Below are 26,515 nucleotides of genomic sequence, written 5' to 3'. Positions count from 1 at the left end.
GTTTTGACTACTGCTTCAAATCCTCCATTTGATGCAATAATAGAAGACCACAGCAATCATGTTAGGTTGCAAGTTTTGTCTTGAAAGATGTGTATCTGTCTGTTTTACTCAGGAGAAATAACATGAATAGAAACTGAAACCTTTATGTTAGGTAGTGCAAAGACTGGATTCTCAGAGTTTGTCAGGGTGGCTTTTAAGACTTCAGTAAATAGCTCAAAAAACTTAGTTGTAAGATTCATAAGCACTCCATACTGGTTTTTTTTCCTGCATTTCAAAAGCATTCTAAACCAAAGATCAACTACTCCAACACTTTCATAACAGAACCAGCTCAACCTAACCACAATCATTGTTAGAAGACCAGTAAGGCACAGTATTTTCCAAATATGTAATTCATTTTTGACCTCAGAATACAGTAAAAGACAGAAAACTGAATTTCACCAGCCTAGCTCAATGACTGCAATAGAAAGCAACGCACCTTATTTCAAGTATTATGAAGTGAGGGCCTTGCATCAAAAGAAAATTTATTTACAATCTGCCTATTTCAGTGTAAGTTTTATGCAAACACTGGCTCCAACATATGGTGTGACCACAAAAATCACACTAACTGAAAGCAAATTTACAGTATTCACTTCAGTGAATCCAGTAGCACTTGCCTGGATAACTATACTTAATCAATGTTTACTAATAGTGGAACTGCAGCACAGGTACTATACAGTACTTTTGAGCAGTATCACAGTTTTAAGTACGCACCAGCCAGTGCTACAGCTCTGGCCACATGAATGTCTCTTTCCTCTAGAGACAGCTCAAGTAGCCCCTGCTCCCAGTCTTTATTCCCTCAGTTGTACCAGTATAGTTCTCTGCTCGGGAACTGGGTCAGGCCACTAATCTGGGTAAGAAAAATAAAACCTTTCCAAGACAAACCAGTTCGTCGTATAACTCTACACACATCTTCACAACTGAGAAGATGCTACAGAAATAACCTGACAGGGGCTATTTATGTTTGGCAGTACATGAAAAAAAGTCTGTTTGCAAGGGTATATTAAACTCCAATATGCTTGTGCTGTCATTGCACGCACAGAACAGGCAACCCAGTTACTAACATCACTGTTTTTGCCTCTGTCTTCACAGCTGCAGCAGTGATGGCTGCACAGATACTTCTCTTCAGCACTGAAAAGGAATGAGCCGAGGCAATTCATCCTCCCCTCAAAATGATGGCTGTCTTCCTCCCTTCTAGGAAGGTGCCAGCCATTGTGAGATGTGTGACTTTCAGAAGACATGTAGAGGGAAAAAGCCTTTGTCCCAGGAAGACAGGAAAGGAGGAACCTAAGTGTCTTTGAACAGCATTTGCAGTCACACCAGTAAAACATCTGCAGAGAAGCAAGTTTATCTGAGCCAGGGGTGAAGAGGAGGTACCATCTTATAATGTCTAAATCAATAAGCAGTGCTTTGGAAAGCGCACACACACACGTATGTATGTTTACCAACTCTTTACATCCTACTGAGGGCTGCATTGTTCAGCATTTATAAACTAGTATCTACTTCTACGTTTTAAAAGTTATTTTTTCCCCATTTCAATTGTTTTTCTGCAAATATTGCACACCATCCAACTGGGCAGCAGCAAAGGCGCTAATGTATGCTCATACTGAAATTACAGAAGAGTTAAAAGTCCGGCAGACTGCGTTTAGGTAGGTTAGCTCGACAGCCTTCCCGCCAACCGGACAAGCCCGTGGGCCGCGCCTAATTCACCCCCCGGTTTCGGGGAGGCAAGCTGGAGAGGCACAGATGCTTCCCCCGCGGGGCAAGAGCACGACCGTGGGCACTTCCGCGGGCAGGGGGTTATTCTGCTGGCACGCGTGGGCAGCTGGGCCTCAGCCCCTCAGGGCGGAGCGGCGGGAAGCGCGCGGGCGGGCTCTGCTCCGCCACAGCGCGGGGCCTCTGCACCTGGGCCGCCCTCAGGGAAGGGGACCCCGGCTGGGCTCCCGCGGCCGCGGGGCTGCAGTCACGCTCTGGGAAGGACACCCATCGGGCCCTGCTGCGGCCGGCGGGACGCGGCAACTGCGCAACGCTCCACTTCCCTCCTCCCCCACCCGGGGGAGAACCGCGGAGGAGGAGGCCGGCGGCCCTCCGGTGCGGCGCGCTCACCATGCTGCCCGCGGCGGTTTATCTCGCTAACGGGACGGCTCCGGCTCCCGCTCCATGCCGCCCGTCCGCCCCCCGCCGCCTTCGCGCCAACTCCCGCAGCCCGGCGCGCGGCGTTGTCGTCACAGTGGCGACGGGCGGAGCGATGGGCGGAGCCGCGGCCGCTGGGCCCGCCCGGCCGTTGGAGGCGGCCTCGCGCTGCTGCCCGGGCCCGCGTCCCGCTGCCCGGCCCTGTGCCGTTTGTCCCCTCTCGTGCTTCCTGTGCGGGCGGCAGCGGCTGTTCCCCGGCAGCGGCGGTTTAACCGCTTTCAACCGCTCCGCTGAACCTCGGCAGGAGCCCAGGCAGCTGGGGTCCTGACCTGTTGTAAAGCGTGTAGCCCTGGCGTCAGAACGGCGCGCCCCTACCTGCTGCAGCTCCACGGGGTGGGTGTGTCCTCGGCTCCTGGCAGAGGAGCGGAGCTGGCACTGTGTTAACAAACGAGTGAACGGCGCTAGGCCTCCGTGAGAGTGACCGTTTGTCAGTGCAAACAAAGCATCCCCCACACGTGCACAGCTCATACCGCCGCAGGGCAGCCGCTGTGAGTCAGGTCTGAATCAGCACAGCACATAAGTCATTTCCCTGCCATAAACGTGTGGTGGCCCCTCCCTGGGTTCCTGGGTGCATGGGAATCATCAGACTTGGAACCCTGAACGGTGTTCTGCATGTGCTCAGGGGAGCTCACACACCACCCCTGGGGGGTTCCGGGGACACTGCGGAGTTACACTGGCTTCACTCAATGGCCTTTTAATTTCTAATGAAATCTTGTATGTTTTCTTTCATTTTCCCTCTATTTGTTGAACACTGAGGGAATAAACTTGGGCAAATCAAATAATAGCAGTTGCCCTCTCAATAATTACTTGTCTGATGTTTAGATTCTGCCAACCTGCTGAATGTGTAATTATTGCTAGTCTTGGAGAGCACAAGCTCAATTTGCACTTGTTTCATAGTGCAATATCCAGTGCTACCATTTGTATACCTTCTGTATTCACTTAATTTTCTTTCTCTCTTTTTTTTTCTTTTTTTTTTCTTTTTTTTTCTTTTTTCCTTTTCCAAGAACAAGAGACTGTCTACTTGGTGGCATGGTCAAACTCCAGCAAAGATAATTACACAGAGATGAAAGTCAGATCTTTCTGTCCAATCTGAGACAACATTAATGATACCAATTACCATTCCTATTTAATTCTTTACATTGGACTTTAAGTAATCATAATACCCTATTTGTATAGAAATTGCTGCTGTTCTTTTATGAACACACATACTCAACTGCACTAATGTTTTCAGCATTAGCACAGCTTGTGAATTTGGGTTTCTGCGTAAGAAACACAAGACAGAGCAAGCATGTAAACACAGCCTGTGCTTTTCAGCCTGTATTGCAAGTTGCAAATCTTGCAAAATAGGCGCTCAACTATAATAGCTATGCTAACAAACTGGTATCACTTTAGGAAAACATCTTCAGTGATATGTTTGTATTTATGTGTTTAATTCTCATTATGTAATATTTAAAGCTTTGCATATTCCTGATACCAGAACTAAAGAGCAGTTAAAATGGATGACATTGTACGAGACAGACAAACTGTTTAAATAATACTAAAAGAATTATTGCAGGTGGTTATCTGTATTTGTAGTTGATAAAGCTACCTCGAATAACATCCAGCAGAGCAGTATCTGCTTGTGGGCCTTTGACATGTTCATGTTTCTTGGAAGGCAGGAGTTTAACCCTTTGTGAAAACTAGATCACGCTGAATACTTGGAAAGACCATAATTCACTTCCGGGCGCGGTGGGGAGACTGTCCTCTGTTTCTGCACTCTATGAAACCACTGGAAGTGAGAAAGACCATGCTCTGCCAAAGGAAACAAAACTGAATACTCATTGTATTGTGATGCACTTGCAAGATACAATTATTTGAGTCCATAATGGATCATGGGTCATGTTTTACAGGCATATTACTCAGCTAAAAGTACAGCTTTTTAAAAAGTAGCTGAAGTACACTCAGTGTCATCATTCTGTTTACAACTAAGACAAATAATTTTTAAAAATAGACTGTTTTTCTCCATTTCTGAAAATCACAGACTACTTGGCTTTGTATGTTATTATTTTCCAAAATACATGGGGAAAAAAAATAGATACACTTGAGTTTTTCCCCAGTCCTATTGCTGTTATTACTAGTGAAGGCTTTATCTTGCTTATTGAGAGAGGAGGATGTTTATGAGAAAAATAATTTTCTTACATTGAGAAATAAAAAATAGATTAGTCTGGTTTTGTTAATATTGTCTTGTTTATTTTATTTTCAAATTTGTTATATATTGATATGTTGATGTAGTTTTGGAATTGAAATCAACTTTTATGGCAGCTTTTGCAGCAATGTTTTATTTACAGCTCTATACAATTTATGTGTTGAATTATTTGAAACTTAATTGAAGTATAAAGTAGATACCTGTAACTTAATACTGAGATACTTTTGAAGTCCACAAGGCCGTGTTTCTCAGGAGTTTTAGGGGACAATGCTCTTCAATTGTTTACGAAGTCTTAATAATGGAACAGAGATGTTCTGAGCTTCATATGTGTCCAAAGGAGCTCTGAGGTTAGGAATTGCCCTAAAGAAATACAGTATGGTAATGCTGTAGGAAAACACAACAAAATGATTAGGAAAATGATTAGGAAATTATTAGGAAAACACAACAAAAATACATTTTCTAAAATTAAAATTTCAGATTAAATTCTATATTTTTTTCATAGCATTAATAGGCATTAAAATACCCATGGTAGGCTCTATTTTAGAGGAATCCTGTAGGGAATATTTTGCTTACTAGAGTTTCTAGTATAGAAAATCAAATTTCTCTCACACTGTAGAAACAGGAATTAGCATTTTGTTGCAGACCAAAAATTCCAAAAATTCTTTGTAAATCTGTGGTATAGTTTCTATTTACATTAGGCTTTCTATAGTATCCATCACAATTATATGTCTTTAGAAAAGACTTGATCCCATTGCAAACATTTTTTGCTGTATAAGGTAAAGGTATAAGATGAAGGTATGTGATTTGCCTCACACTGTTGAAGGCAATTACATAAGTTGTGCTTTTTTGAGCAGTCAGTACTAGTAGAGTTGAGCAGCTGATGTCAAAGTAAACAATACACTTTTTCAAAGTGAACTTTGTCTTTAGGTCCTTCTCTTCATTTGCATATCTGGGCAGAATGAATGTGTGTTAACTCAGATCCTCAGCCTAACATTGCAGACATTCTAAACTCCTTTCATCTAATAATGTGTTCAGCATTTCTGCAGATCAAACCCCAGATTTTCAAGCCAAGTGCCTAAAACAAAGAGAACACATAATTAATGGTCAAGTGAAAAGTTGGTTTGGTAATTTGGATCATTTGCCTTGGCAGAGGCACAGATAGAAAAGGAAATTTGACAGCTGAGAATTGAACTGCATAATCATTAGACTTCCCAGCTACTGTAACAGTAACAGCAAGTGGCGCAGAGCCCACAGCCTCTCGCAGCCTTGATTCCTCCTGAAGCCAGACTCACCAAGTGCCAGAGGCAGGAGTCCCGCGGTGCGGCATCACACTGACGTCCGGTACAGCAGTGGGGTTGGAGTCTGTACCAGCTCTGCTGCTTGAGCTAGTGGAATCATTCATTCCTTCCTCTTCCCCTCCCTTTCCCCTCGCTTCTCAACAGCCCCTGATCACATCTCACTAGCCTGTGCTAATTGTTGACCAAATTAACAGTCACAGCGTTTCCCCAACTCTCCTTAGCTAATCAAAACTCCCTTCCAAATTCAAGTCACTATCAGTGTATCTGGGTTTTGTTTCATAAAGTACAAAATATACAATCAAAGCTTTTAAATGATAAAATAGAAGGACTATGTTCATGCAATAACTGTCCCAGTTACCATTTCAAAATGCTATTCCGTAGAATAAGAAAGGAACATCAGCATATGCTGCAGACCAGCTTGGTATCTACGCCTCTTTTCAAACTGCCGTTGGTAGGATGTTTACTGAGAAGTACGGATCAGTCACCCCAGGTGTTTGCGAGCGTGCTGGGTTTGTTATGTTGGGCAGACTTTAGATGCATGGCCACCCCCCAGCAGAGATCTGCAGTGCAGAAGACATCAGTGGGAATGTTCTTCTTCATCTATGGTGACACTATTTCTTGTAAAGGTGCTGCAGAGAAGTGCTGCAAAAATTAATGGGGTAGGTGTTTTGTTGTTTATCATAAAAACAAATCTGTAATATGTCTTCCATCTTCCATTGTTTCAGGTAGCTTCATTGTCACATGGAGGTATGTCTGAACAGCATTGTGCAATGCTGGGGAAAACACCGGGGCAGCCTGCAGGCACATTCTCAGAGGCAGCAGGAGCAGTAGAGCAGCAGCAGCCCAGCCGTCCATCTGCAGTTTCGCATCCTACACGCCAGCAGGGCTAATTCATCCAAGCAGCGTTCTACATGTAGGTGGTTCCCATGTTCAGATTTCAGTGAGTTATCTTTCTTGCATGTGAAGTTGCTTCACGTTGCTGTCACATTCTGTGAATCTCGTCAGCAACTGTGATCTAAGTGTGGATACACTTTACATTACTGTACCTCAAGAAATGCAAAAGCGGCAGACATCAGTTGTACTGTGTTTGGTAAATTTACTGTATCTCAATTCTTGTAGCTTTTCTGTAATTTGAAATATGTTAAAAGATGAAATTATATTGTATAATTGCTCTGTAAGTTACTTGCTGTACTGATGCCCCAGCTATGTGTACCAAGGTTGTTAAATTAATTAGTGCTGAAACAGTATCTTTCAGCGCTAATTATCTTCACTAATTGTGTTTGTTTGAAGAAATCCAGGGAAATTGCTTAATGACTGGAACCAACCCCTGTTAATTTTGTACTGGTGCTGTACAGCAGATTTTTATGTAGGAAAGAAAAACAGTTTCGTGTATTTGAAATATTGACTCGCTTTGTGTTTTATGTAATCAGTGGGATATGCACATATCTCTTCTCCATGACAACATTTCCCAGGGGTCCAGCGAGAATTTTTCAGCAGAAACAGGATTTTTGGGGAGGGCAGGACTGAGGAATGACATACTGCCCTTCCAGCCATCCAATTATACAGAAGGAGAAATCACCTTTTAATCAGAGACTATGTAATCTGAGTTATAATTCTGCCATGTTTCCACGAAATACAGCTGCATGAGGAATAAAGGATGTGGTAGTTTCTTAGCACCCTCTGCCACCTATATTCTCCCACCCAAATGACTGAGCTTTAAATAACGATAGATTGGTTACACCAGCTAGGTGTCTCAGTGGTCATACAGAGGCCACCTCCCTAAAAATTACGTCGCTCTCTGACTCGTTCTAGGGCTCTCGGTTCAGGCTAATCATTGACAGGGCTTTTACAATCAGAAGGGTTTAGTGAAGGTTTGATAAGACACTCAAGCAGTTCGTGGCAAATGAAGACAGTCTGCACAGCGGGGACTCCAGTGAATGAATGGATTTTTTTCAGCATCAGTCGAAGAAATCTGGCTTTTAACACTGACACTATAAACCGTCATAATGTGTGGCCGACGACTGGAGAGATCTTTGGCTTTTTGGACATTAGTTTTCATAAGGATAGTTACTGGGCTTGCCGGAGAGGGACGATCTGTGTGGAAAAAGGATCCCCACTTCAGCCTTGTGAGTGAAACACAGATGTTTCTGTATGACACATTCCCCAAAGAGTTTCTCTGGGGCGTAGGAACGGGGGCTTTCCAGGTGGAAGGCGGCTGGAAGAAGGACGGGAAGGGCTTCTCCGTCTGGGACCGCTTCATCCACTCAGAGCTCAGGGATGCTGACAGCACAGATGCCTCCAGTGACAGTTACACTTTGTTGGACAAAGATATGGCAGCTCTGGATTTTTTGGGAGTTACTTTTTACCAGTTTTCAATTTCATGGTCAAGGCTTTTTCCCACTGGAGTGGTAGCAGCTCCTAATGAAAAAGGACTCCAGTATTACAACACCCTTATTGACTCTCTGCTCTACAGAAATATCGACCCCATGGTTACTCTGTACCACTGGGACCTGCCCTTGATGCTGCAAGAAGAATATGGGGGATGGAAAAACGAATCAGTGATTGATATCTTCAATGACTATGCCACCTTTTGCTTTCAGACCTTTGGGGATCGTGTTAAGTATTGGATTACAATCCACAATCCGTATTTAGTTGCTTGGCATGGGTATGGCACAGGTATTCATGCTCCTGGAGAGAGAGGGAAAATAACAACAGTCTACTCTGTAGGACACAATTTGATCAAGGTACAGTATGGTAAGATTTTGAAAACCGATCTTGCACTGCTATGGGAAATGATGGGAGGAATCAATCATATAGTCAATGTTTTAAGAAAAAATCAAGGAATGTTAAAGCACCTATAAATAACCCTTACCTAAGGCAGTCCTTTTTTAAATTCTCATGTTGATTTTATTGTTGTTGTCACAACAGCGGACTCAGTCATTATTTGTTTTAAAGTGCTTGTTTATTGCTTTATTTAAATTAGATGCTGCCTACAAAATCTGGCTATTAAAGAGCATGATTCACCTTTATTCTTTTCACTTAACTAAATACACTGACATGACCATTCATTTGGCTACGCTGAAATGACTATTCTATTAGTTTAAAATTAAGTGTATTTTCATTTGCATATTGGATCAATTCTACTAGCAAAAGAGTATGTATGTCTAAATATGATTAGTTCAAACTTAGTAAGATCAGATTGCAAAATGTTTATCGCTGAACTAGCAAGGTCAGCAGTGCTGGGGTTTGGAAGAAAACTAATGGCCCCTTCTGTATAGAGCTTCAAAATTACATCATTTCCATGATGTTTTCAGCATTTTAATTTTTATGTCAGTCTTATTTATCAGCTGTCTTCTACAGAATTACACATCCAAAAGCTTGATCAACAGCTTCAACAGCTGCAGTACTGGGTCCTCAGCTCCTGGTATTCTTTCTTTGGGAAGGACAAAAAGAGAAGTCTGAAGTGGGTCATACTTTTTAAGGAGAAAATGCAGACATTGATCTTTATATTCTCAAGAGCATTACAGAGTTTACACAATCTCCTCTGATAGATTATTAATTTCATTCTACAGAGCAGCTAGTTCCTATGCATAGGAGCTTATATTCTTATTTTATCTTGCTATAATTTAAAACAATTTCCAATAACAGCAGTTTAAGATTAGAATTAACAACATCAATACAGGAACTTTTTAACCTGTAGTGCTCAAAGCAGTTTACAGAGCAAGCCACTATTCTGTCTCTGATAGAGCAGCTAGTATAATTCCCTCTGCTTGAACTATTACTAGCTGTCACAAAGAGAATTTTTCTACTACCTACCAAATCTGAATATATTTTTCCTACAGAAAGAAGTATGCATGTAGGAAAAAAAAAATGCCAGAGTAGTTAAAAATATTCTGCAACTGACCATTTTAATTTCTTCTGTTTGCTTCTGGGCTTGAACCTGCAGAACCTCCTTTTTCAGAAAATTCACACTGCAGTCAATACAAGTTTCACACAGAAAAGTCATCGAGCATCCTGAGTCACTGATTTCAGACTTAGCACGACAATGATTTAACTATAGAGATTTGTGAAACATCTCAAAAAGAACTGAACCAACAAAAAGAACCAACAATCATTCTTTTCATTTTCAAGTTCTATATAAAGTATATTAGATATAATACATGTAAAAGATACAACATAAGTTTGCAGTGTTCCTTGCCTGCATTTCAGAGTGGTGCAGTCAAACCTGGGTACCAACTAGGCAGTCTCTGCATGTTCCCACTCTGTAAAATCTGTGTCAGTAGCACAGTGAGTGGCGCCTCTGCTGAAGAGTTCCAGGAAACCAAGCACAGCTGGGCCTGATATACAAATTACTGACCTCAGTTCCTTGGTCAATATTATTTATATCTCAGACTTGATCTAATATTTCATACTAGCTTGAAAGTCTGTGAATCTGACTACAACATCAGTCATTTAAATGAAAGAGTTAATGAGACTTTCCACAACACACAATCCATTAATTAGTTTTTAATTATTTGAGGGAAGAAATTATTTTCATGTTGTATCTTTCTTACAGTCTATGAGCATTACCTAATGTATTAGCAGTTCTCTCCTGTGGCACTGTAAAATTTCAAGCCAACTAGCCAGAATCTTCCTCATTTTTTTTTGTGGTTATCTAAATGTTCGGTTTGTTTAGTATTGTTGACAACACAGTATTTATTTAATGTATTGATGCATAATTTGGATTCATGTGTTGTGAAATGTCTCTTCTTTGAGAGGCAGGGAATGTTATAAGGATCTCTCTTTAAAGAGATTTCACATGGCTTTTTATTTCAGGACTGGTATACACAAATCTGTTTCTCAGACATTGTATTACAGCTACCTCCTAATTTACCACTGCAAACCAAAAATTTCCTCCCAAAAATAAAAGACCAGCATGTCAGGTTTTAGCCGTGTGAGGCAAAGACTGTTAAAGCTGTTAAAAAGATTCCCATTTACCTCAGTGGCTTTAGGAAGAGACACATTCTTGTCCACGTCAAGGCTTCATTTTTGGACAAGTGATTGAAAGACAATATTCTCCATGGCACCCCATGTGCATTGCCAGGTCCACCTGTGAACTATGCTGAGCAGGAAAAATGGGTCTGTAATGCTCCAGAGAAACTAATCTGGCCACCGCTCTGTTACATAGCAAACTGTTGAAAAATCATTCTCAAGCCTTTTTGTAGTACCTTTGGATAAACTAAATGAGCCTCTCATGAGTCCTACTTTTAGTTTCATCTACCAGGGCACTGTTGCAGTTGTGACGTTGTGAGAACTAATCACCATTTATATAAAGGAGTGCTTTTATGTGGTATATCAATCATAAACTGAAGTGAGGTTCTGTAGAATCACGAAAGCAATATAACAAACCATAAACTTCTGCTTTTTTGGACTTTGGATTATTTTATTGTAAGAACAGTTTGGAAGTTGCTGGAGATTTTTGCATCTCTAAAAGAGGGCTCAAGAAATTTCTCTTAAAGTATCAATTTCAGTAGACTAAAGAAATCCAAAATCTTAAAACTCAAATAATTGGCCAGCATAAGGAAAAAGTCCATGCATTTCAGAACTGATAATGGTCTGCTTCTGTGAACAAAATCAGGTAGGTAATTAGGTAGATAATTACCTTATTAAGGCTTTTTAACAGAAGTCGAGTTGGTCTATCTTCACCAAGCCCCAGAGCCCCATGGTGTTGGCTGGCAGAAGACACTGCAGGTGCTATATCACCTAATACATGTACTTTTCCTCTGTGTCTCACATCCTTTTAGAGGAATGCCCCAGATACATCTGCTTAAGAGACAGCCTTGCCTTTTACATATAAAGAAGGCTGGTGAATGCAGAAGCAAAGGCTGCTAAACAGGGAGCTTAGATCCACCTGCGGAAAATAATCCACAGAAGAACTCAACATTTCAATTTAAAAAACATATTTGCATGTTACTATGTATTGTTTTCATACACAGAGTGTAATAATTGCTACTGATAATTTTAAAGGATCTGATACTTCCATGTGAAATGTGATACTTCCATGGAAATGAATAGGAAGTTTGACTTATAAATTGCTAAGAGTTTCACTTAGATAAATCTCTGTTCAACTGTGTGCTCATTACCACTAACACGAGGAGCATGTGGAATCTTACACCAGATGGAGAATGGCCACCAAAAGTGGCCTTTCTTAATTAAAGGTGATCGTACTTCACAAAAGCAACATCAGAAAACAATAGATGCTAACATATAACTTGCCATATGATGCATCAACGAAGATACAAAAACTATGCACTTGCTCCTGAGGCAGCTGCCACACTGAGGCAGAGAAGAAAAAAACGGCACACAAGAAAAAATTAAATGGGTTTATTTAACAGTAAATAAATCTGACAAGAAGCAAGAAAATATAAAGCAGATGAATCACTGTGTCTGGAGCTAAATGAGCTATTTACCTGATTTATTACCGATTTATCTGGATTTAGACTGAGGCTTGTAAAGATCACAAACTGCAGACCAAGCTGTCTGCTTCCCATCCTCTGTATCAGTGTCCTCTGGGCAGTGCTGCCTTTGCTACGTAACAAGCAGAAAGGGGATTTTGTTTTTCCTGTTAGAGATCATTCACACTCCTTTCCATCTGGCAGAAAAGCCCAAGAGAAAACTGACAGCATAAGATCTCCCTAAAAATTTTCTTCATGGACATATCATCATATCACAAACTGGGAAAAGGCAATAAATTCCCTTTCGAACATTGCATCTCCATACAGATCGGTCACAGACCAGGTTCATCTCTGTGCCCAGTCACATCGCTCCCAGCTCTTCGGTAGCTCTCCCTGTGCCAGGATCTCTTTGTGGACACTGCTGCCTTTGGGATCTTGGGATGAGCGTGTCCCAGAGAAGTCCCATAATTCATTCACCTTAAAAACTAATTTCTGCTGAATGAACGGGGGATAATTCTTATTTCTACATCCAACCAGCCACTTTCTTTCCTTCCTCCAAATGAGCCTGTTTCCATTAGGATCTAGAAAGATGAACCTGCACCAGTGCCCATATTTCTTACAGGAGGAGGGAAATCTATCTCCATCAAGTACAGCTCTAGGATGGACAGCAGAATTGTCTGTGCTTGCAAGTGTCTTTGCTGGAAGATTTTTCCAAACTGTAGCAGCCATCAAAGATGATGTAAAACTCAGCACTGATTCAAACTTTCTTTGTATGATTTGTTATTTTCGGGTTAGCTTTCTCACTCTTCTTGGAAATCATCAAGAAAAAACCAATTTAAATGCAAGACAGCATACAAAAAAATCGACAGCAAAATCTTGGTCCTTCAAACCACCCTCTTAGAAATTTAGTTGCCTACATATCAAGAGCCCTTTTTTCCTTCACAAGGATGGAGCTTCAGAGTCAGTTTGCAAAATAAGAGCTTTAGCTGTACTGACTATGTGGCATTTTTACCACAGATCGAAAGGGCCTTGAACTGACATACACTCTCCGAATAAGCCACACACACTCGCCCTTCTTCTAAAGTGATGGTTAACACCATAATCATCAGACTCTGTATTCTAGCTCTTCATGGTTTAAAAACCAAAAAATTAAATATAAAACCAGAACCATTTTATTAGGATTTTTTCATTCTGTTTTCCTAAATGTTCTTGATCTCCAGCACATTAAAAAAATTCTGTATGCCCCCAACATTGTTTTGTGTGCTCATTGCTGAGACATTCAGGAAAATTGCTTGACTTTAACATATCTTAAGAATTTGAAAGTATTGGTCTTTCAGTAGTAAGCTCTTTGCATACATACATGATAAATTACAAGATCAGAGTTTGAAGGACTTTGAGACTATTTCCAGAAGAGAGAGAGGAGAACAATACCATTGTCTTGATTTTATTAAATTGACTTATCCTATCTAGCCTGTTTACAGGGTTAATCTTGACTGACTCTTGGTGACTTTCAAGTCTATGGAATAGTTTCTATATTAATACCAGGAAAATATACTGAAATTGATGTGTCATATATATCTAGAATAAATATACAATATTGATCCTGCTTTCACTGTGTACTTAGCCTTGACATTTGTCCTTGATCTAACATGGAAAGTGAAAGATTAGGGATTAAACTCTAACTGAAAAAAGACAGCCAATTTGATGTATGACAGAGCTTTTAAATTTATGTTTGTTCCATCTGTGGTCTTACAAACAAATTATATTAATCAGTTAATTCTAATCAATGATAATTTGCACTTAGCAAACACCTTCCATGTGAGAATGTTAAGCTACTTTACAGGTAATTAACAACTCAAAACAAATGCTATTTTCTCTATTCTGTCTGTAAAAACCCTTTCTATAGACAGGGTGACAATTTTTTTCAATGGAGTTAACCCCCAGAATTAAGATACATCAGTGCCACACATAACTTTGTGAATGGGGATCCTGTTTTGAATCACGTTAAATGTACTTATTTGTACTTGAGGTCTACTCCTGTAGAATTGTACCTGTGGCTGCATTCTCTATTGTAGACAATATTTTTAATAGCAACTTTATTTTCTTCTAATCAACCTCCTGAAGATGCATATGAATACAGTGAGTTGTCCCTGATTGTATTTTGCATGTCAGTATTGCATTCTAATTAGTTGTTTTTTGGCAAAGCCGTCTTTCTCCGCTTCGCCTAGAAATGTGTGATTGCTAAGTTTCACCTGGTGTCATGCTCCTTGGCCCTGTGTGCAATACAGGTGACTTCAGCAGGGTTTTTCTTGTTAAGCCAATGCAACCACGTACCTCTGATTAAATAGTGGTGTTAGCAGCTTATGTCTGGGGAAAAAAAATTATATACTAACAAGGTGAGAAATCACTAGAGGCAGAGAACAAAGCAAGCCTGGCCCAAACAGCCACCCCGGGCTGGAGGGACCTTCAGGAGAGGACAGTGAGGGTAAGAGAAGAGATGGCACTGGCCACTTAAATTTTCTGATGAGACTAGTAAGAATACCACTTTATAATATTTTAACTGTATCTTGCAATTTGCCTCATGAGTACAGAACCTGCATTTCAAAGGTTAATGTTACTTTATCAGTATTTTCAAAGACAGACCTTGAACAAATGTTATGAGCATGACCTTAGAAACCATAAACAACTGATAGACAATATTTCACAAACTGTAATTCTTCAGGACTCCCTAGCTTAACCAAATACCTACCTGACATCAGTTCTTTCGGGTTTTTAAACTGCCAAGGCTGTGTGTTTCGAGATAAATTAACTGAAATTATTGTGAAAGGTAAGCAGTGCTGTTTGACTTGGTAATGATGTCAGTCTAACTCGGCACTCAAAGCATTTCACAATGCCTCCCAATGTTTTTTCTGGATACAGTTGTTTTCTTTCCAGCTTAAGAGTATAGAGCTACCCGTCAGCAATAATGTAAACCCTGAGTTACTGGACAACTCATCAGCTGGGAGAGGTCAGCTCCCCTCTGCTCTGCCAGGTCCTCTGGCACGATCCACACTGCGATCCAGGGTCACCCTCCTCTGACACCCCACTCTTCCCTTTTCCTGTGGCACTCTGACAATGCTACTGGCTCCTTAGACTCCCATGGATTCCTTTTTTTTGGTGTAAATTTCGACTGCCGTATTCTCTTATTTAAGTAATTGACAATATTACATTTGAATGTAATTCAAAGCTAAGCTTTCCGAAACATGATGATACAGATAAAAATTAAAATAAGATGTGATACATGGTGTGCTTTCCTTGCCACTAACAGAAATAGCAAATTTCCCTGTCTGTCCTAGGGAAGTCAATATTCAGCTGATTATGCATACTAAAACATGTCATATCCAAGGGATCTTATGAGATTCTGCTGCCTTTTAAAACCAAAGTGGTGTTGCTCTCAAAATGAATAAGCTTCATTCTGTGCTATGTATGCTACTGTCAGAAAAGTTATTATAGCAACTTCAAAGAAGAAATGAACTAAAATCCTACAGCAAAATTCTCACACAAAACGATGAAACTTGACATTTGAGTTCAAACTTCGCAGCTGGGTCTTTTCTCAATTTTTTACATGTAGGGACTGTGCAAATCTCAAAAGTAGAACATTATGATTAGACAAACCAAACACATGGAAGTGTATCCCGAGAAGAGTATGAGGTGGATATGTATAAATCAGAGGAAATCCAGGTGATGCCCATAGCACAGAGCAGTCAATAGTACACAGCCAACACTCACAAAGGAAACCTAATCTGAGATGGATCATTTATGTATCAGTTCTCACAGTGGTTTACAATTTTAACCACATCAGCAATCACTGCTTGACAAAGAAAGACCGGGATGGGACTGTCCAGATCAGAGGGTTCAAATCCCACAACCAACAGCTGTTCAGTCCCAAAGTGTCCATGTAGCAGCTGTTCACATCCCTGCTGGGACCTCCTGTGAAATTTAGACCTATAGTAAAAGGCAAAAAGCCACAGCCCTGATGTGTCATAGGAACAGCCCACGAGACGCTGAGTGTTACCATCATCTCAAGGTGCCTTGCAGTATTACAGTCATTGCCCATTACTGTTAGAGGGTTTGTTAACTGTTTGTTAAAATTGCCATAGAAGTCTGCAGTGAATCAGATCCAGCTGCCTGCCTGTCTAGCTGCCTACACACACACAGATTTACTGGTATTTAATGCTATTTTTCTCCCATCAGGCTCACGCAAAAGTTTGGCATAACTACAAAGACCACTTTCAGCCATATCAGAAGGGGATGATATCCATAGTGCTGGGATCCCACTGGATTGAACCTAACAAATCAGAAGATGCGCTGGACATTTCTAAGTGTCAGCAGTCTATGGAGAGAGTACTTGGGTGGTTTGCTAAACCCATCCATGGGGACGGCGATTATCCAGAAGAACTGAAAAATGAATTATTGTTTTTGCCACGCTTTACTGAGGATGAGAAAAACTACATAAAGGGAACAGCTGACTTCTTTGCATTTTCCTTCGGTCCTAATAACTTTAAACCTCCAAACACTCTACCAAAAATGGGACAAAATTTGTCACTCAATTTGAGGGAAGTACTGAACTGGATTAAACTGGAATACAACAATCCTCGAATCTTGATTGCAGAGAACGGCTGGTTCACTGACAGCCATGTGAAAACAGATGACACCACAGCCATCTACATGATGAAAAATTTCATTAATAAGGTTTTACAAGGTTTGTATACAAGTTACTTGTTGGATTTTCGGTGAGCTTTTTAAGATCATTTAACGCTGTAATGATTTAATCTTTTTTAAAAAAGATATAATAGCAACTAAGTTAATTATTAATTGTTTATACTGCATGAGTACAAGTCATGGATCAGGATCTACTGGTGTAGGTGTTGTACAAACACAGAAAAAACCAATAGTCCCTGTTCCAGGAAGCTAAAGTCCAACAGCTGCGTTGGATTTTAAAATCAAAAAAGTGCAAAACTGAACCAGAAATAAATGAAAATGAATCTATTGGATATCAGTTATCACTGCTGGCAGCCCACCTGTAAAACCTTTGTGCAGGTACATATCTTGACAGCAGGAAAACGAGACCGTGACTCCAGACTGTCAGTGTTGTGTTGGGGTCCCACTCCAATATAAAATGGGTGATGGAAACCAGCAGGAGAAAGGCAGTCATTCCTCAGGATTATTTCATGCCAAACAGAGATAATATGTTTTAAAGACACACTTCTAATCTTGTTATTTTTCCCTCATAAAGCCAGCAGACGGAGGTGCTCTCTGAAGGCAAACGATTTAATTTTGTATGGAATATAAACACTGTCAATACCTAAAGCCTCTGCAAAACTATGATTTCTTTCCCCCTCAGGCAGTTTGTAGGTTGGGCGCAGGGATAGGGACAGGGACAGGGACAGGGACAGGGACAGCTGCTGGTCGCAGGACCCATGCTCCCAGCAGGCTGCCCCGCTCCCGCTGCCACACTGCAGCAATGCGGTGGCTCGTGTCCCTTCACAAAAGCCTTTCTTATCCTCAGAAAAGGGAAAACACAAGTAATTGTTTGCTCTGAGAACAAGTCAGGAAGTACTGTATCACCAACAAATGGAATTAAGCTTCTAATGAAGATTATCTAGATATATTTAAAGTTGGTTCAAGCTGTAAAGTTCACATAGCACATCTATGCGATATGCCCTGCCTTTTCCAGATTTTGAGGAGGTTACAATCCAATATTTGGTTTATGATACTTTAATACTGCCTTGACACAGCAGAAGAGTATAGATGCAGGACTGGATTTGGAGGTGTGGAGCAGGTACATTCCTAGACACATACGTAAGAAAATCCATAGCATGTTCTTTTTTGAATCCTCTACAGCAGACCAAGCTGTAATAACCATCCATGGATTCACACTTCTGAAAAACTTGGCTGATGTTCAGCCAATAACTACTTCTCAAGAATTGTCATTTATATTTTTATGTATGCAGATCACAGTATCACAGCATGTTTGGGATTGGAAGGGACCTCAAAAGATCATCTAGTCCAATCCCCCTGCTGGAGCAGGAACGCCTAGGTGAGGTCGCACAGGAACATGTCCAGGCGGGTTTTGAATGTCTCCAGAGAAGGAGACTCCACAACCTCCCTGGGCAGCCTGTTCCAGTGCTCCATCACCCTCACTGAGAAGAAGTTTCTTCTCAAATTTAAGTGGAACCTCTTGTGTTCCAGCTTGATCCCATTACCCCTTGTCCTATCATTGTTTGCCACCAAGAAGCACCTGGCTCCATCCTCGTGGCACTCACCCTTTATATATTTATAAACATTAATAAGGTCACCCCTCAGTCTCCTCTTCTCCAAACTAAAGAGACCCAGCTCCCTCAGCCTTTCCTCATACGGGAGTTGCTCCACTCCCTTAATCATCTTCGCTGCACTATGCTGGACCCTCTCCAGCAGTTCCCTGTCCTTCTTGAACTGAGGGGCCCAGAACTGGACACAATATTCCAGATGTGGTCTCACCAGGGCAGAGTAGAGGGGAAGGAGGACCTCTCTCAATCTACTAACCACCCCCCTTGTAATACACCCCAGGATGCCATTGGCCTTCTTGGCCACAAGGGCACAGTACTGGCTCATGGTCATCCTGTTGTCCACCAGGACCCCCAGGTCCCTTTCCCCTACACTGCTCTCTAACATGTAATTTCCCAACCTGTACTGGAACCTGGGGTTGTTCCTGCCCAGATGCAGGACTCTACACTTTCCCATGTTAAATTTCATTAGGTTATTCCCTGCCCAACTCTCCAGCCTGTCCAGGTCCCGCTGGATGGCAGCACAGCCTTCTGGTGTGTCAGCCACTCCTCCCAGCTTAGTGTCATCAGCAAACTTGCTGATAGTGCACTCTATTCCCTTGTCTAAATCGTTAATGAATATATTGAATAATACTGGCCCCAGTACTGACCCCTGAGGTACTCCACTAGATACTGGCCTCCAAATAGACTCCGCACCATTGACCACCACTCTCTGGCTTCTCTCCTTAAGCCAGTTTGTAACCCACCTCACTATTCTATTGTCTAAACCACACATCCTCAACTTAGCTGTGAGGATGCTGTGGGAGACTGTGTCACAGGCTTTACTGAAGTCAAGGTAGACCACATCCACAGCTCTGCCATCATCTATCCACCTTGTTACTTCAACCTTTGCTTCAAAATACAGGATTATCTCTTAACTAATGCATTTATTTGTGAAACAAACTTTCATTTGCCTCATTAGGAATGATATTTGGAACATATTTTCATATTTTTACTTACAGAGAAGTGAGGTAAATTTGCTGTTTGCTGTGAAATCAGTTAGGTCATGTTAACCTCAAAATGTCATTTATGTAGGCCAAATGGTAATGGGATGGTGGCTGTTAAGACAACATGTAACATGCTCTGAGGAGCTATACTGTGTATGTTCGAAGAGAGTGTTGTAAACTTTGTGCTGTATGTCTGTATCTTACGGCACTGTGAGTCACAAAAATACGTGACGTATATAACATCACCATTGCAATGAACTGACCCTGATTAGAAGACAAAGACGCAGTTGAAACTACAGCCTCGCAGGGACACGCATACCCCTGTCTACTGAAACCATTGCTTCTGCAGAGAGGACTTCAAGGGTCCACCTATAGCAGATGCAGACATAGAAATGCTTTGAGATCTGCTTCCACAGATGTCACCTCTGGTGACACAGGAAGCTTTGTTAACTCCTGACCTTTTCTATCTTCAGCCCCTTGTTCCTGCCCTCTTCTTTCACTGTCACTGCAGACAATGCTACAAATGCACTCTCACACTGACCCACAGGAGCTCTGCCTGTCACCTGCCTACTAATTCTTTTTATCACAAAATAGACATAAAATAGTGCTTTTTCCCCCTACCTATTTAAAAAGACAAAAATTCTCATCTAGGCATGCACCATCTCGAGTAGTGCAGCATCTTTTGCTCTGACAATTAAACTTAGCTCCCATGCATTCAGTGTGCTTCTAAAAATAATAATTGTCACTTATGCTGTCCCTATACGTCTACTTCCATTGATTCAGGCTTCCCCATTGCAGACATGAAGTATTCATCTTTACTTACAAGACCCTTCTGGCCTATCTCTTTATCCACTGTATCATTCCCCATCTCCATGTTTTGCATTTGATCTTTTCAGACATTTTTGTGCTTTCTCCCATGGTTTCCCTAGTATTTAAAAGTCGCTTTTCTTGAACGTGCATGTCATTGCATTGCTTCGTTGCATTCCTTCATTTTCAAGGCCAAGTATTCTAGGCTTGTCTATTAGTTTCTCACATAGTTACACTGCAGACTCTTGGACTTTCTGATTCCTTTATCCAGCAGCTAGTAAAATACCATACCAGACTATGACAGTACTGCTGGGTACCCTGTCACCCTGCTGCATGAATACAAGTCCTGTGCAAAACTGCCTCTTGCTGACGTTGCAGCACAGTGTGACTAAGGCAAGGAAGTTCAGTGGAAATATAAAACTGTGCAAAGTTGAATGTCCTGAGAAAATAAGGCAAACGAATGTTGGGTGATGATGGAGCTTTGCATCAGAATACTTTGTTTATCCCTTGGCTTACTCTCAGTAGACTACAGGTAATAATGGCTGGCTGCATCAAAATCCTCAGTGGATTGCCCTTGATATTCCTGCCCTTGTAAGGTTAATGTGAGGAGTCATCCTGTGTTATTTCCTCGCTTAAAGCAGGCGACAGGCAGCTGACATGGCTGAGCATGGTGTTGGGATGCTTTCTTCCAGGCTGCCAGCTGGCACACGCTGTAAGTGGGTAACAAACATTAGTGTCCAGCGAGAAGCTGCTTTGAAAGTTCTGCTACCCTTCCTGGTGAATTGGGTTACACATCCAAGAAAGCAGTTGTTTTGGCATCTTTCTCATAATTATATGTAAAAGATCATATGTGTACTCCTTTACAAGGTGGAGCGACATTAAAATTATCTGAAGAAACATGCATGTCCTCCACCCATTCTATGAATCAATCAAGCACTTCTGTCTCCGGCTTGATCAACCCAGCTTCTTCTAAAGTCAGTACATGTCCCATACTGACACATTTAATTTTTCAATTTAGAAGCTGAAGAGACACTACTAAATGTTAAGAGCTTGCAGAAATCTTTCAAGTGAAGGTACAGCAATAAAAGTTTTAGCTTCATGACAAAGTCACAAACTAGATCAGCTGTTGCTCCCATAATTTTTACTCACAATTCTCTAATTTTATTGGTATATGTTACTTGCAAATCATCAAACACAGCTTAAAATCTGGATGTGGCACCCAGCTCTCAAGCCCTTAGCACAGGAAGGACATGGACTTGTTGGAGCAGGTCCAGAGGAGGCCACAACCATGAGGAGAGGGATGGAACACACCTCCTGGGAGCCGAGGCTGAGAGAATTGGGGTTGTTCAGCCTGGAGAAGGCTCTGGGGAGACCTTACTGTGGCCTTTCTGTACATAAAAGGGGCCTGTAAGAAGAATGAGGACAGACTTTTTAACAGGGCCTGTTGCAACAGGACAAGGGGTAATGGTTTTAAACTAAAAAAGGAGAGATTAAGACAAGCTATAGGGAAGAAATTTTTTACAATGAGGGTGGTGAAACACTGGCCCAGGTTGCCCAGAGAGGTGGTAGATGCCCCAGGAAACATTCCAGGCCAGGCTGGACAGAGCTTTGAGCAACTGATCTAGTTAGAGATGTCCCTGCTCAGTGCAGGGGGCTTGGACTAGATGACCTTTGAAGGTCCCTTCCAACCCAAACTATTCTGTGAGGCTCAGTCAGGGTAGGGTGGGGAAGCTGTGGAATGGCGGACGGCCGGGCTGGTCCACTGTGGTGGTAGCAAGCCAAGGGGGCCGGAGAGGAGAGCATAGAGAGGGAACAGTGCCTGAAGCAGGCCCACGATGCCATTAGTAACAGGGAACATCAGGCCAAGGCACCTGTGCTGTCAGATGTTGCCTGATGTTTGAAGCGAGCTGGAACGCATGACCAACATCACCCTGGCAAATGTCATTCAACAGCTAAGCAGCCTGAGTAAATTTGCGTAAGACATCCCTTATATATGTTAGAGCCCTAAATATAAGACTCATGTATGTTTCTTTCTCGTACACAGCTATTAAACACGACAACATAGATGTGTTTGGTTACACAGCCTGGTCGCTCCTTGATGGCTTTGAATGGCAACATGCTTACAACATCAGACGTGGATTATTTTATGTAGATTTCAAAAGTGATAAAAAGGAAAGGATTCCCAAGTCATCTGCACTTTATTACAAACAAATCATACAAGAAAACGGCTTCTTCCCAACAGAGTCTACTCTAAGCCTGCAAGCTCAGTTCTCCTGTGACTTCTCCTGGGGTATCACCGAGTCTGTTCTTAAGGTAAGGGTAGATTTTTGGGAAGACTGCTAGATGCAGAGCAATCAACAATTTTGTGAATAACTGACTGTGTACAGCATATTTTTGAGGGGAATCTCAATGCACACTGCAAACAGAAGTTAAGCCTAGTCATAACTGCATAGGTTCAATTTTATCTACTTCACAGGTTTTCAGGTGAGCTAGTCACAGCGCTGGCGTGCTCTGGCAGCTGCAGACCCTGCTGCACGAGCCCATCCAAGGCGGGCCCTCCCTCGCCTTCCCTCTGCTCATGTCTCCACATGGCAGATCAGATCAGAAGATTTCAGACCAAGAAGCTGACCCCAATTGATTGTTCTTGGGTTATTTTTCAACCAGGGGTTTCCCAATCCAGTTCACAGTGTGGCCATAGGGATGCCGACAACACCACGACAGAGACAGTGGCACAGGGCAGGGACAAAGTGGTTATGCTGGTGGCAGCACAGGTACCTGCAGGCTCCAGGTCTTGTCTAAGGCTCCTGGACAAGGCAGAAGCAGATTCCTGGGCTGAGCCTGGTGCCACCTGCACAAGTGGGTAACAAGCCATTCTTCGAAAAGACTTATACCACAGGCAAAAATATGTAGTACCAGCACATGGCTTTTACCATCTGAGCTCCCATTTGGAAATAGATCATACCACCATTTTTCCATAACGGTTCCTACAGTATCTGTTTCTACTCTAAATGTGGTAGATAAGCTAACCATGTGCATGGCCAGTGTTGGGATACTCTTCCATGACAAATACAGAAAGGTAGTCCAGTGACCAACATTAGCCTAAAAAAATAACAACAAAACTCCATAACCTATTCACTGACAACTATAAGAAAAAAAAAAAAGCTTCTATATACTTTGTTAATAATTTTGAGGAAATACACAGTGCTTCACTATATTGTATTATAAATCTTATAAATCCTACAAAAAGTGCTACAGAGGATGCATCCTCTACTAACTTTACTACCTGGTAGAAAATAGTGAATATGTAACTAATAATAAACACTAGTAGCCATTTTTGTCAGATGTTTGCATAGGCAGAAGGACTATTGCTAAGACCAGGGAACACTATGCCACAGTTTCACAAGGCTGATCTCAGCAGCAGTACCAAAATAACCTGTGCCTGCCTCATGTACCTTGTCCTTACCAGCCCGTGCTCCTGCCAGCTGCCTGAGAGCTGCTCTTCACGTGACCACAGAGTGAACTCGACCAGGGAGATGTATCTGTGTGAAAATGTATGTCGTGGAGGCTGGTGGCAGGGCAATTTTTATGTTTTCCATAGATGAAGGAACAGAATTGGTAAGATGACCATTAGCACAGGCAAAGTCCATATAAATGAGTTGGTTATCCTCTTCCCCTTGAAGCATCCGAGCAGGACCTCCTGACACCCAGCACTAATCCTACAGCCAGAGGCAGAAGTGTGGACTACAAGCACGCCTTCATGCAATTAAACCCTACTGTACCATATTGTTTTTGTTTTCACAGGCAGAATCTATGGCTTCCTCACCGCAGTTCTGTGATTCCAGCCTGTACCTCTGGAACATCACAGGAGATGGGCTCCTGCACAAAGTTAAAGGGGTGAAGCTAAAAACCCGACCACCACAGTGCACAGATTTTGTCAGTATTAAAAAGCAACTTGACCTCCTGGAAAAAATGAAAGTCACGCATTACAGATTTGCACTTGACTGGTCACTAATTTTACCCAATGGAGATTTGTCAGTGGTAAACAGGCAAGTTCTTCGGTATTACAGATGCGTGATTAGTGAAGTACTGAAACTCAGTGTTCAGTCCATGGTCACCTTATATTATCCAACTCACGCATACCTGGGCCTGCCAGGTCCTTTGCTGCAGACAGGAGGGTGGCTGAACCGGTCTACTGCCTACGCTTTTCAAGACTATGCAGCTCTCTGTTTTCGGGAATTTGGCGATTTGGTTAAACTTTGGATTACAATAAATGAGCCTAACCGGCTAAGTGATGTCTATAACAGGAGCAGCAATGATACATATCGGGCAGCACACAATTTGTTAATAGCACATGCCATGGCCTGGAAAACATACGATGAGCAGTACCGGTCCTTTCAGCATGGCAAAGTGTCCCTGTCCCTGCATTCGGACTGGGCTGAGCCTGCCAACCCCTACTTTGAATCTCATCTGAAAGCTGCCAACAGGTTTCTTCAGTTTGAAATAGGCTGGTTTGCCGATCCCATATTTAAGACTGGGGACTACCCAGCTGCTATGAGGGAATACATCAGCTTGAAAAACAGAAAAGGCCTCTCATACTCTTCATTGCCATCTTTCACAAGCGAGGAAAAGCAGCTCATTAAAGGTGCAGCTGACTTTTATGCGCTGAATCATTTCACCACCAGATTTGTGATTCACGAACCTCAGAACGGGAGCCAGTATGAATCTGACCGTGACATCCAGTTTCTGCAGGATATCACCTGCCTGAGCTCCCCTTCCCGTTTGGCAGTGGTGCCTTGGGGAGTGCGCAAAGTTCTCAGGTGGATTAAAAAAACCTACGGTGACATTGATATTTACATCACAGCAAATGGAATAGATGACCAGTCCTTAGACAACGATGAACTTCGGAATTATTACCTAGGAAAATATGTACAAGAGGTTTTAAAAGGTGAGTACATGACAGATTCACGTTCCCCCAAGCCATTTCCATGTCATAGACCCAGGCATTCCTTCAGCAAGCATGGCTTCAGATTACTTTTACACACCAATGAGAAACATAGAATTCCCCCTCCACTACTTAGCTCTTTCTCAATTACTAGAGCATTTGCTGGTTTATTTTCTGTGCTAATTTCACATTGAAAACAAAAGAGCAATAATTTAGTAAAGGAAAAGGTTGTTTAAAGGGCACTCATCATAGTAGTCCCATTTTAATTTTTAGATAGTATGATACTTTCTAGTACTTACAAGAAGATTCCACACATACCCTCTACCCCATTTACAAGGTTCTTGATCAATCTGGGTCACACACCTGACTATGCTGTCTACTTACACATGGATTGGAGAGATGTTTACTCACCAAGGACTGCTCTGTATGATTTCATTAAAGTATTTTCACCCAACACTTGGTATATATACATACAGTATCACATACAGCCACACATGCCGCAGGGCTGAGCAGCTGGTTTTGGAAGAGGGCAGGAATTTTTGGAAATCTCCTCTCACGGCACAGACAAGCAGCTGCTCCCCTGGAGTCCCTGCAGCTGGAAGAGCAGCGTCCGGCTTTTCCCAGAAAAGCAAGTTCCCAGCTCTAACCCTGCTCAAATCCACATTTCACAGAGTAGGTCCAGAAAAGTCCCAAGTTCTAACATTTTTTTAAAACAATGATGCACTCTTTCTACTTAAGACAGTGTGAGCTGATTATTGCTAGAAGCAGTAAGTAAATATTTTATGATGCAATTATCCTTTTTAAATTGATAAATTAATCATTAGAAATCTGAACTAATTAGCAGAAGGTCTGCAGGTCATGCAAGGTTTTATTAACATTTGTTTCTTTTTTTTTTCCTTTTCTTTCCCAGCATACTACATTGATAAAGTCAAGATTAAAGGCTACTATGCATTTAAGCTGACTGAAGAAAAATTGAAGCCCAGATTTGGATTCTTCACTTCAGATTCAAAAGGAAAGCCTTCAATAAAATCTTACAATAACCTGATAAGCAACAATGGCTTTCCTGCTGACTACTCAGTTTGCAACCCCTCCAACCAAGAAAAGCAGTGTAGCTTCTGCTTGTTTATTTCTCAGAAGAAGCCACTAATATTCTTTGCCTGTTGCCTTTTCTCTACCCTTATCTTGCTTTTAACCATTACTGTTTTTCACAAAAGAAAAAGAAGAAAACGTTTCAAGGCAAAAAGCATCCAGCGCATCTGTCTTTCATTTTAAAGGGGCACAAGCCCACTTTCAGGGAAATTCATCGCTGTTTGCATTCTACAAAGGATG

General features: G+C 41.8%; 2 protein-coding genes across 5 annotated transcripts in view; one reads left to right on the top strand and one right to left on the bottom strand.

Moving 5' to 3' along the window:
* RFC1 (replication factor C subunit 1) overlaps positions 1-2,261 on the bottom strand; it is a 38,517-nt gene extending 36,256 nt beyond the window's left edge. For all 4 annotated transcript variants that reach the window (XM_080344288.1, XM_080344287.1, XM_080344289.1 and 1 more), the window contains exon 1: positions 2,143-2,261. In XM_080344288.1, the coding sequence (XP_080200414.1) occupies positions 2,143-2,145 (3 nt within the window). In that variant the 5' untranslated portion in view covers positions 2,146-2,261. The remainder of the gene's footprint in view (positions 1-2,142) is intronic.
* A 5,354-nt stretch (positions 2,262-7,615) lies between these two features.
* Positions 7,616-26,458, top strand: KLB (klotho beta; the record flags this gene model as incomplete). The annotated part of the gene is given in 6 exon segments (XM_080344394.1): positions 7,616-7,716; positions 7,718-8,456; positions 16,380-16,887; positions 22,289-22,557; positions 24,046-25,189; positions 26,097-26,458. Coding segments are annotated over 6 exon segments (3,123 nt in total).
* Positions 26,459-26,515: the final 57 nt, after the last annotated feature.

Source organism: Nesoenas mayeri (genome assembly GCF_963082525.1).
Source record: "Nesoenas mayeri genome assembly, chromosome: 4".
Classification (NCBI taxonomy): domain Eukaryota; kingdom Metazoa; phylum Chordata; class Aves; order Columbiformes; family Columbidae; genus Nesoenas; species Nesoenas mayeri.
Note: the sequence above shows the minus strand (reverse complement) of the source record. Positions and strands in the feature narration are given on the sequence as shown.